Source organism: Adiantum capillus-veneris, chromosome 5, assembly GCF_014529385.1.
Source record: "Adiantum capillus-veneris isolate H3 chromosome 5, ASM1452938v2, whole genome shotgun sequence".
In the NCBI taxonomy this organism is placed as follows: domain Eukaryota; kingdom Viridiplantae; phylum Streptophyta; class Polypodiopsida; order Polypodiales; family Pteridaceae; genus Adiantum; species Adiantum capillus-veneris.
The window spans coordinates 91,590,693-91,602,139 of record NC_140935.1 but is presented as its reverse complement, the minus strand read 5'-3'; the positions used below and the strand labels follow the sequence as shown (position 1 = coordinate 91,602,139).

Here is an 11,447-nt window from a genome sequence, read left to right as displayed (position 1 = left end):
CTCAGGCAAATGTAATCTTGTTTGATGTGTTTTCTCAAGATGAGCAGCTTCAAGATACTGACCAAGAACAGGAGCAGCAAGGGAATGAAGAGAAACATCAATGGGCTTGTGACTGTAACCAATGTGTGCAGGAGGATCATGTTGAAGTTCTAGCAATGACTAGGTCTAAGGATAAAGCACCTTTGGATTGGAAGGAGCAAAAAGGGGTAAGAGACCAGGTTACAAAAAGGATTGCCAAACACCAGGCAAAGCAGGTGGATATTGAGGATGACCCAAAAGAAAAGGAAGAGCAGAATAATGGGAGCAAGGAGGTGGAAAATAAACAGGATAAGGATTGGTTTGAAATACTTATTAGCTCACCTCTTCAATTATCTTTGGATCAGTTGTTGCAATTGGTTCCAGCTTTCAAAGACAGATTGTTCAGAAATCTGCAGAACCTGAATGGACTTGGCACGATGGACAGGCAGTTTTCTCCAGCAGCAGCAAATAGAATTGATCCAGCAGATGTGGACTTTGTGGTACCAGTTATTAAAGTACACTTTCTTGGAGAAAATTTTGATGATGTGTTATTGGATGGAAGCTCTGGGGTGAATATTTTACCAGAGGCAGTGTACAAAAGAATGGAGTTGGGAGCTCTGACTCCAGCACCTTTTCAGGTGAAAATGGTAGACCAATCTAGGGTACAACCTTTGGGAATTCTCAAAGCACAGGAAATTCAGGTGTCAGGATTATCCTTTTTTGTTAATTTTGTGGTACTCAGAATGTCAGACTCAGCAGCTGCATATGAAATGCTATTAGGAAGGCCTTGGTTCAAATTGGCTAAAGTAAGACAGGACTGGGGAGAAAATGTTGTCATATTGAAAAAAGGGAAAAAGAAAGTAACCATACCTATGAGGGGAAGGAAGATGGTTCCATTAAGTGAGAAACCACTGTTTGCTCAGACTATTAATTTTGCTGATGAGGTCACAGATGACCAAGAGGAAGAGTTCTTGAAGGCCAATCCAACTGTTGTACCTGTGTTTGAAGTAGATGTGGAAAGCATGTTACAGCAAGGTAAGGAACAGGATGAGCCAGATACAGGTTTAGCACCAGGACAGACAGTGCAGGGTAAGGAACTGTTACAGTTGGTGGACCAGAAATATGCTATGTCTGATAAGGAACAGATTCAGCAGGAAGAAAAGGAGGCCAGGGATATGGCTGAGAAAATTTATGAAAAGAAGTTTGGGGCATCAAGCAGGGTAGAAAAGGAGGAGCTTCAGGAGCTGAATTTCGGAACAGAGGCAGAACCAAGAATGGTCAGAGTGAGTGCACACATTCAAGGGGAATTTCTGGCACAGCTGTTGCAATTATTGGTTGATTATAAGGATGTGTTTGCTTGGGATTATTCTCAGGTGAGAGGCATTGACCCAGCACTACATCAGCATAGGATTAATTTGAAAGAGGGTGCAAAACCAATTGTGCAGCAAAGATATAGAATGAATCCTAACTTTGCCAAACAGGTGAAGGAGGAGCTTGATAAGCTCCTGGCAGTAGGGTTCATTAAACCTGTACATGAAGTATCGTGGTTGTCTCCTATACTGGTTGTGCCAAAGAAAAATGGAGCTTTAAGAGTATGTGTGGATTATAGAAAATTGAATGCAGCAACCATTACTGATCCCTTTCCTATGCCATTTTGTGATGCTATGTTGGATGCAGTAGCTGGTCATGAAATGTACAGCTTTTTGGATGGTTTTTCTGGTTATAATCAGATTAGTGTTGCTGAGTCGGATCAGCATAAAACAGCTTTTATAACTGAATGGGGAGCCTTTGCATACACAGTGATGAGTTTTGGGTTAACCAATGGACCACCTTCATTTAATTTTGTTGCTCATAAGGTGTTTGAACCTTACTTACAGGACTTTATGAGAGTCTTTGTGGATGATTTCTCAGTGTTTGGAAAGAAGGATAAACATCTGCTACATCTGAAGCTCTGTTTTGAAAGATGCAGACAATTCAGGATGGCTCTGAATCCTTTTAAAAGTGTAATTTCCGTGAGGAGTGGAATACTTTTAGGACATGTGGTGTCAGAAGCAGGAATGGCTATAGATGTCAAGAAAATAGAAGCCATTCAAGCAGCACCAGTTCCTACCAATGTTAAAGAGTTAATGAGGTTTGTTGGACAGACAAAGTGGCACTCCAGATATTTGAGGTATTTGTCTAATGTATGCTTGCCATTAACTCAATTAACAAAGAAGGATGTGACATTTGTATGGGATGAACCTCAGCAGAAATCATTTCAGATGTTGAAGAAAATGATATCAGTAGCACCAATTTTGCAGCCACCTGATTGGTCATTGCCTTTTCATGTGTTTGTTGATGCCTCGGATATAGCAATAGGAGCTGTACTGATGCGGGAGAAGGAGAAGGGATGGTTCAGACCTGTGTACTATGCAAGCAGGGTTCTCACAGGTGCAGAAAGAAACTATCCTGTGACAGAAAGAGAAGCTTTAGGGATGGTATATGCATTGAATAAGTTCATTCATTACTTGTTGGGGAACAAGATAGTTTTTCATGTTGATCATCAGGCCTTGTTGTATTTGATCAAGAAGCCACTTCTTACTGGAAGGCTTGCAAGATGGATGTTGTTGTTGCAGGAGTTTGACTTTCAGATTGAGCATACTCCTGGGAAGGAGCATGTAATTGCAGATTATCTAAGCAGGATTGAAACAGGTGAAGCACCTATTGGGGTAGATGATGCACTTCCTGATGTTCAGCTGTTTGATGTGCAAACTGCTGTGACTGATTCTTGGTATGATCAATTGCTGATGTTTTTGACTGATGGAACTATACCAAGGGAGTTCAATGCTGATCAGAGAAGAAAATTTGCACTGAAAACCAGACCCTATTTAGTTATTGCAGGGGCACTATATAAGAAAGGCATTGATCAAGTGATAAGAAGATGTGTGCCAAAATTTGAGCAAAGTGCAGTCTTGCAGGAAGCACATTCAGGCACAGCAGGAGGGCATTTCTCTGGAGATATTACAGGGAAGAAGATTTTGCAGGCTGGATTATGGTGGCCCACAGTTTTAAAGGATGCACATGATTATGCCAAAAGATGTGTAATTTGTCAGAAAACAGGTCAACCTGATTCAAACAGGGATAGGATGGGGGATCATCCTATTTTGCCTTTGGAACCTTTTCAAAAGTGGGGTTTGGACTTTGTAGGACCTGTCAAACCAACTTCCAAGAGGGGATGCAGATACATTTTAGTGGCTACAGATTATTGCACTAAGTGGGTAGAAGCAGTAGCATTGAAGGATAATAAAGCTTCGAGTGTGGCCAGATTTCTTTATCATAACATTATGACCAGGTTTGGGTGTCCAGTGGAGCTGGTAAGTGACAGAGGAACTCATTTTCTGAATGAAGTAATTTCAGATCTAACAAGGACACATATGATTATGCACAAGAAGTCTACAGCATATCATCCACAGGCTAATGGTCAGGCTGAGAGCTCCAACAAAACACTGGTAAGGATTTTGAAAAAGATTGTGACAGAGAATCAGAAGGATTGGGATGATAAGTTGGATTCTGCCTTATGGTCCTTTAGAACAGCTTTCAAAGTCACTACTGGTATGACACCATTCAAGCTGGTGTATGGGCTGGAAGCTGTGGTGCCTATGGAGTTTGTGGTACCAAGTTTAAGAGTCTCAGCAGAGAAGCAGTCTCCAAAGTTGTCAGTACTACACAGGAACAAATATCTAATGCAGCTGGAGGAGGATAGGTTGGTAAGCTCTTACATTATTGAAGTCATACAAAGAAGAAGACAAGCATGGGTGACCAAGAATGTGAAGTTCAAGATCTTTCAGGTTGGAGATTGGGTAATGTTGTACAACTCTAAGCTGGGACCACATCCTGGTAAATTTTCATTGAGATATCAGGGACCATATCAGATTGTGCAGGATAAAGGACAAGGGACATTCATCATAGCTGATGTGTTTGGTACAAGAGTGGAAAAGGCAGTTAATGGTTTCAGGCTGAAGAAATTTCAGGGAAAGCCACCTCATTTGGACTGGCCAAGTGTAGCCTGTATGACTGTAATACCCCTACAGCCAGGAGATTCAGAATCAGCAAAAGGAAAAGGAAAAATGCTGGCTTGCATGGATTTGAGGAGGTCTTTTCATAGTATCCCATATAATTCACAGCTTGCATGGATTTGGGAGTAAGAATGTATGATTCAGCAGATGTTGGAAGAGGTAAATGTGTCGGTTACTGAAAGTCGGAATTTTTAATAAGAAATTATTAGGCCCGATTAATAACTTCGGGGAGTGTGCTGAAAAGAAGTTTCGTAGCACTTCAAGGATACCGGGTGGAGATATGTGTGCATGGTGCAGCGAGTATAATCATACATGCAACAAAAGTTCAGTACACATGCAGCAGCGCAGAGCATTCGGGTTTTCGCTTGAAGAAGCTTTATTCAGTCCTGCCATGCCGAAAGCAAAGCAATTGATGGCCATGCAACCACAGCCTGATGAGGAGCAGACCGAAGGTTCGGGGCGACGTTTGAGAAGCAAAGCTTTGCCTATGCGGCTTGACATTAGCAGTGCAGACGAAAACAGTGACTCTGCAGAAGAGGAAACGCCAATGCCGACTCCTGTGTCAGAAGGTAAGGTGATGCAAGCATTAATGGACCCTTTTATGGACTTCAAAGTTGACATAGATTGTCAGGCAGAGCGCAACGCCATATGGTTGCAGCAGGTAGGATTGTATGAGTTTGCGATTCTGCCTTGGGAAGAATGTAGAAACAATGTATATGCAAAGTCTCAGTTGGAAATACTTAGGAAGACTAAGGGGAGAGTGTCACCGCATGTGGTACTCAGTGTGGAGTTGGTGTCTGAGGTGTTCAAGCTGCCTTTGCATCCTAATACACCTATTCCAAAGTGTTCAGAGGAAGCACTGAAAAAGGAGTTTGGTCCAAGAGAAGGAGGCAGACAGTATTCCATGTTAAAGAATGTGGCATATGCTAGGAGAGAGCAGCTTAAGTGGTACTTGGAGAGGCTATGCTTTATTGTGAAGTTTTATTATATGTCAAAAGAAAACTTTGCACCATTAAGCTATGCAGAGCAGGGAGGAGAAGTGAGCTGGGCTCACTGGGTGTATGAAAAGTTGGCAGCAGAGATTCATTCTTCAGACAAGAGGAAGACACAGGCAAATAGTAGGTTATGTGGCTACTTGTCAGCATTGTTTTTTTTTGCACAGAGAGTACAGAATGGTGAAGCAAGGTGGCCTGTGAAAGCAGAAAAACTGGTGCAGGAGAAGCAGCAGCCAGTTCAGATTGAGCATCCTATCATGGTGCATTCTGAAAAGATAGGATTTGTTAAGTTTAATGCTAAGCATATGGAGGCTTATGAGGATTTGGTGAAAGCTAAATATACTCCAGGAGAGGCCTTTGAAGAAATCACAGCAAAAATGCAGTTTGCAGAATTTGGCACCATGGATGTTGATTCACCAATGCAGGTAAAAGCAGAGGAAACACCAATAAAGCTTGGTAAGGCTTTCACACTATCCAACAAGAGGAAGAAGTCTGAACCAGTCAGCAGAGTGTTTTCTAGATTAGATTTCAGTGCTGAGGAAGTCTCTGGAGTATCAGTAGATACTAAAATTGGACAGTGATAAAGTAGTTCAGATGCTGCAGCAGGTGCAAGAATTTGTGAGGCAGCAGAATAATATGCTGAAGGTTCAAAGTATGCAAGCTGAAAGGAATGCAGAAAAATTGATGGAGTTTAAAGGACAGGTGTCACAGGTGAAAGAGTTTGAAGAGCAGATAGCTATGATGAAAGTAAAGTATGAGCAGGATATGGAGGAAACAGTGGGGAAACAGAAGATGGAGTTAGCAAAAGTGAAGAGATCATTGGGGGAGTTTAAGCAATGGACTGAGAAAGTGGAGGCAGCGGTTGCTTTGGAGTTGGAAGACATGGCAAAGAGGAATGCAGAGTTACAGGTCACTGTGGAGATGCAGAGGTTGAGATTGGAACCTTTGTAGATACTAGAGCAACAGATGTTGGCACAGGAGGAAATTAGCTTGAGTGCAGTATTAATGAAAGAAGGAGAAGTGTCTATTCTCAAGCAGCAGTTAGCTTTGGTTGCACAGGAGATGTGGCAAAAGACCAAGGAAAGAATGAGATTTGTCATTAAGTATCCATATGAGGTGCTAAAGGCAGGGTTAGTGCATGAGGTAGAAGCACAATTGTTGAAGGAAGTGGAGGAATTGCAAAAGGAGAGAGACTGTTTGAAGCAGCAGGTTCAGCAGATGGAAGAGAATAAGAGACAGCAGCTTGCAGAGGCAAAAAAGAAAGAGGAGAATTTTACTAATAGTTTTTTGATGCAGGATGTAGCTGAGGAGAAAGCGGCAGAAGAGCAGATTGATACTGTGATTGCAGATAGAGCACAAGAGGTGGAAATGGGAAAAGCTGATGCAGCAGAGTCAGATGCAGTAAAGGAAGCAGAGCTGGTGGATCATAAAGTGAATGCTGAGGACCAGAGTAAGGAAGAAGCTGTGCAGCAGAGGGTGGATTCCTGATCAAGGGATATGTGAATCCGGGTCAGATTTCTGCGAAATCTACCACCGGGGCGTGCCATGTGTTGAGAGGCACATGTTAGAAACTGACTCTGAATAGCTAAGTCGGATTTTGACTTATCGGATATTTACTGAGCTGTATTTTGCTAAGTCGGATGTAACTGTCTTTCAGTTGCAGTCTGCTGAATGTCTTGTGACTGGGTAGGTAAGTCGGATTTATCTATATTAGTGGGGAATGTATCTGCGCACGAGGTATCTGTTCTCTGATATGAATGTGATGATGATGGTGCAGTGCAGCAACTATTCAGTGTATTGTCTCTGCTTACTCTGATATTTTTGAGTAGTCATGTTTACTGTGTCTGAATTGTTGTTCATGAAGTATGGTGGAGTAGATGGTTATTCTTGCTGTGTATGATGTTCATGTGTTGACCTAACCCACAACAGTTGTCTCACCGACAACGGTGCTAAACCGTGGGTGGGCTACCATCACCATATCAATAGTAGCAAAGAAAGAACCATAAGACACAAATATTTCAATACATGGAATGTAGTTGACCCGATGCTAGTGCATGGATGCTACAAGAGGTACCTAATCTCTCAAAAAACCCAGTCTATCAATAGTAGCAAAGAGAGAATTACAAACACAAATATTTCAATCCGAGGGTGTAGCTGACTCGACCTTCGTGCATGGATGCTACAAGTGTATCTTACCTTTCAAAAAACCAAGTCTATTTTGCTAAACTGTGGTGTCAAGCTCAAGTTTGCATCAAATACCAAAATCTAGTATTACTTTCCAATAAGCCAAGTGATAATTTGGGATAGCTACAACACTTCAAATGAACTGAAACTTGTTAGGTTAAGGTGGATAGTTTAATGTGTCATTCATGCTAATAGCATGTTTGGAGAGGTTACTGTAAAGCTTGAGAGAGAAACTATTGCACAATACAATATAGTGTATACTTGCAAATGATAAAGCTTAATATCATTCATAAAAATGTGCCTCTATATAGGCTTATACAAATAAACAGTATAATTTGGGATAGCTACAACACTTCAAATGAACTAACACTTGTTAGGTTAAGGTGGATAGGCTAGTGTGCCATTCATGCTAATAACATGCTTGGAGAGGTTAGTGTAGAGTTTGAAAGAGCAACTATTACACAATACAATATATAGTGTATACTTGCAAATGATAAAGCTTGATATCATTCATAAAAATATGTCTATATAGGCTTATACAAATAGACAATCTTTTGACACATGAGCACAAGATGAGCCTTTTGACACATGAGCACAAGATGTGGTTGCCTATACACAAATACAAGTGGTTGTTCTTTACACAAAGGTTGTAACAGATTTTTCACATGGATTGACACATGGGGTGGAAGGGGTTGTTCACACAAAAGATGCAACAAAACCTTGCATCCCAACAATCCTCCCCTATGTAGGTTTTGGTTGCATATCACTCACACAATCCTCCCCTCAAAACACACTAGGATGAGATACACAATTCACAAACCTCCCCTTGAACAGAAAGTTGCCTCTCATACACACAAAGGATGTAGGCATACAAAACATTAGCGTGTAGGCACACACAAGCCTCCCCCGACACAAAGAGGATAAAGTACAATTTGAGACATTGCTCAACACATGTTTTTAGTTGTTTGTTAGAGGATTTCCTCCTGAAAAAATTTACAAAACTTATTGTACTTTATTGTCGTTATCCTTGCACAATGCATTTATATGTACAATAGAGGGAAAAACCACGTGAAAAAAAGACCTCATTATTTATGATGTGCACAAACATTAATGTGACGAGTGTTGAACTCGAGACTTACTACTCAAGAGCAATAGCAAATCTACCTAGTTTTAATGATTGAAGGTTATTCCAATTTCCTCTTGTTATTTTTTTCACTCACATGAGATGAGGAATTCACCCACGAGATGAGGAATTTAAGTGTTGTACGAAGAATCCCAGGACACGTGATACACTCTTCAACTCAAGACAAATACACTAAAGAGGGAAAACTTACATAACAATTATTCTAGAGAGAGAGAGAGAGAGGAGAGAGAGAGAGAGAGAGAAAGAGAAGAAGAAGAGAGTTTTAACTTCGTAGGAAACTATCCCAAGAGACCTTAAAGATCTAATTGACGAGGAGTTGAACTCAAAGACCTGTTATGAGAGAGAGAGAGAGAGAGAGAGAGAGATTTTGAGATACAAGTCCACAAAGGCAAAAGGATGAAGCTTGAGGATGAAGCACTAAGATGTTTTTATGGGTTAAAATCAAAATGCCCATTTGTTGCAGCTAGCCAAAGGAAGGATTAAATGAAAAGGGGTAAAGTTTAACCTTAGGTCTATATGCAACGACATTTTTTGATTAAATGATCTTTAACTCGAGGCCTACGGTGTGTGTGTGTGTGTGTGAGAGAGAGAGAGAGAGAGCCCATAGCACCAAGAGCCACAACAAAACATTAGCCAACAGAAAGTTTGAGTAAATTCCACCAAATTTGCAAATTCTGCCTCTCCAATATACATTTAGTAGAAAAGATTCAGACCGTTTTGACAATGTCATTGATACTTGCAACACTTTTCACGCTGTTTAGATCCCTTCTTCAGCTTCCTTTTCTCCCTCTGTGCCTTGTTCTGACAACCTCGCTGTTTTTGCTGTTCAAGCATCTCAAGCCTATCACCAAGTACGCTAATTACCTTACTTTGCGCCTTGCTTTGGGCAAGCAACTTTCCCAGTAAATATTTCAGCTGTCCACATTCCTCAGAAAGCTTCTTTAGGAGTACACTATCAGAAACATCAAGGTCCTGAAGACCTCCTTGCGGCGCACCTGGAGTTTTATCTTGCCTTTGGTCAGTTAAGCTCTGCTCCTGAGTGTTCAATAGCTCCTCTACTACAGAAGATCGATCTTCATTCGAATCAACTGCATCAGACCCCTCTTTCGCACATGGAGTACCAGGGCTTGAAACTGACACACAATCCCGCAACCCCAGGATGTCTTCTTCATAGGCATCAATAGCTTTAAGTGCCTCGTGCGCAGCAAGGCCATCTACAGCCATCTCTCCATCATCATCCCCTACCGTCACAGCCCTCATCTCCTCCTGCATAACCTCATCTGCTTCTTGTTTACATGGAGCAATAGCTCTGCCCACCATGGCAGGATAGGCCCCATCAATACCCACAGCTGGCACACCAATAACCTCACTACTATCGTAGAGGGTTATAGCTTCCCTGCTCGACGGATCGTATTTTACACAATCTACCAAATCCCCGGAATCATCTTGCGCTGCACACACTTCTTCATTTCTAGACACATGAATGTCTAGATTGGTCATGGCTTTCACGGGCTCTTCTTGCAAATCATTGGTCATCATCTCTGCAGGCCCATCTTGCATCACGACTCCTTGTAAGTCTTGATTAACTACCTCTGCCTCATCAAGAATTTCTTCTTGAATAGAATCTGTGCCATTTTGCATCGTGCTAATGAGGGTTCGCGCATCATGGTCCTCCCCATGTAGAGAGGGAGTTGTTTCCTGCAGGGCATCGGTAGCATTCGAGCAGACAATGCTTTCCGAATTTACAGCAAGCAAACTATTGCAGTCAGTATCATCTTCCTGTGAAGACATAATGGCATCCATGGCATCCTGCAGTTTGATGGCCATCTTTGTTGCTTCTTTCCTCTGGTTCCGGACATCAGGGATGGAGCCCTACACAGACAGACAAAAAAAAAACAACATACATAAGCTCAGTGGCCAACAAAGAAACCTCCACATTTAAGAGAATCAAGGTCGACTGCATACCTCAATGGCGTCCAATTGAAGAATGATGGCCATGACACTCTCACTGAATCTAAGGCGCTCTTTCTCTTCTGACTTCACCTTGTTCGAGAATCCAGGGCTTTCAATCTCGGCCTTGAGGTCTTCAAGACGCTTTTTCAGCGTAGAAATCGTTCGGAGGTGAATGAGGGGGCGGCGCTGACGGATGGCATAACCACGGAAGCAAGATTGGATGCGAGTAGCAGCAGCACTGGGGTCGAGGAGGGGCACTACAGAAGCCTTCCTCTGGGGAGGCGATGGAGGAGGGGCAGGAGACGAGGAATCAAACACGGGAATGCTGATGACAGAGCGGGGGATAGGAGAGGGGGCAGAGGATGGGGGCGATGGTCCATGAGCCTGCTGTTGAGGGCGATATGGATCGCGAGCGTAGAAATTGGAAAACGGGGTAGAGAAGGGATAGGCAGGGTAGGCGTAGAAGGGGGATCGTCTCATTGCTGGCTCTTCTGTTGCAGAAATGTCTTGTAGAGTAGGCAGTGGGTCGAAATGGTGTCTCGGAACCTGCCATGTCTCCGGCGGGAACTACATATACATAAGCAACGGACGCTCTTCCAGAGCACGCAGAAGGCTCTGGAAGATTCCAAGTTTCTCTAGAAACCTCTCATTAATCCATGAACAAAAATTCACGCAACAAACCATCCCCAAAGTGCCTTCTGTGTTAGGATTCGACGCCCTTCTTCCCTTCTTTGACTCTCGAGCCCTTCGTATGAAGGCCACTTTGAGGCAACGCCGGTGTTTTGAAGGGAGAAGGAAAAATCTGCCCATCCTCATGGAAGGATGATAATCCCACTCTCCTGTCATTAGAAGGGCAACCCTTAGGAAAGCCCTTCGTGGAGTTTACAATGCCCACCAACGATAGGAGTGGAGACATTTGCATTCACATCCACATTTTACATATTAACAAGAATTAAAAGTAGATGAGGGGGATCGGGTCTGTGGTTAAGCCATTCATAATTTGGTATTTTTCTAAATTCTAATGGGAAATGGGCCAGTGGCCATTGCTAAGTTCTAACTTAACCTAATGAGAAATGGGCGACTCAGTGCTCACCCAAA

At 42.5% G+C, this 11,447-nt stretch overlaps 1 protein-coding gene across 1 annotated transcript; it reads right to left on the bottom strand.

Moving 5' to 3' along the window:
* Positions 1 to 9,025: 9,025 nt before the first annotated feature.
* Positions 9,026 to 11,210, bottom strand: LOC147457719 (uncharacterized). The gene is made up of 3 exons (XM_086512541.1): positions 11,031 to 11,210; positions 10,362 to 10,916; positions 9,026 to 10,268 (listed from the first exon to the last, which is right to left on the bottom strand). Exons 1-3 carry the CDS (start codon positions 11,193 to 11,195, stop codon positions 9,123 to 9,125), a joined length of 1,866 nt encoding a protein of 621 aa, XP_086368667.1. The 5' UTR covers positions 11,196 to 11,210; the 3' UTR covers positions 9,026 to 9,122.
* Positions 11,211 to 11,447: the final 237 nt, after the last annotated feature.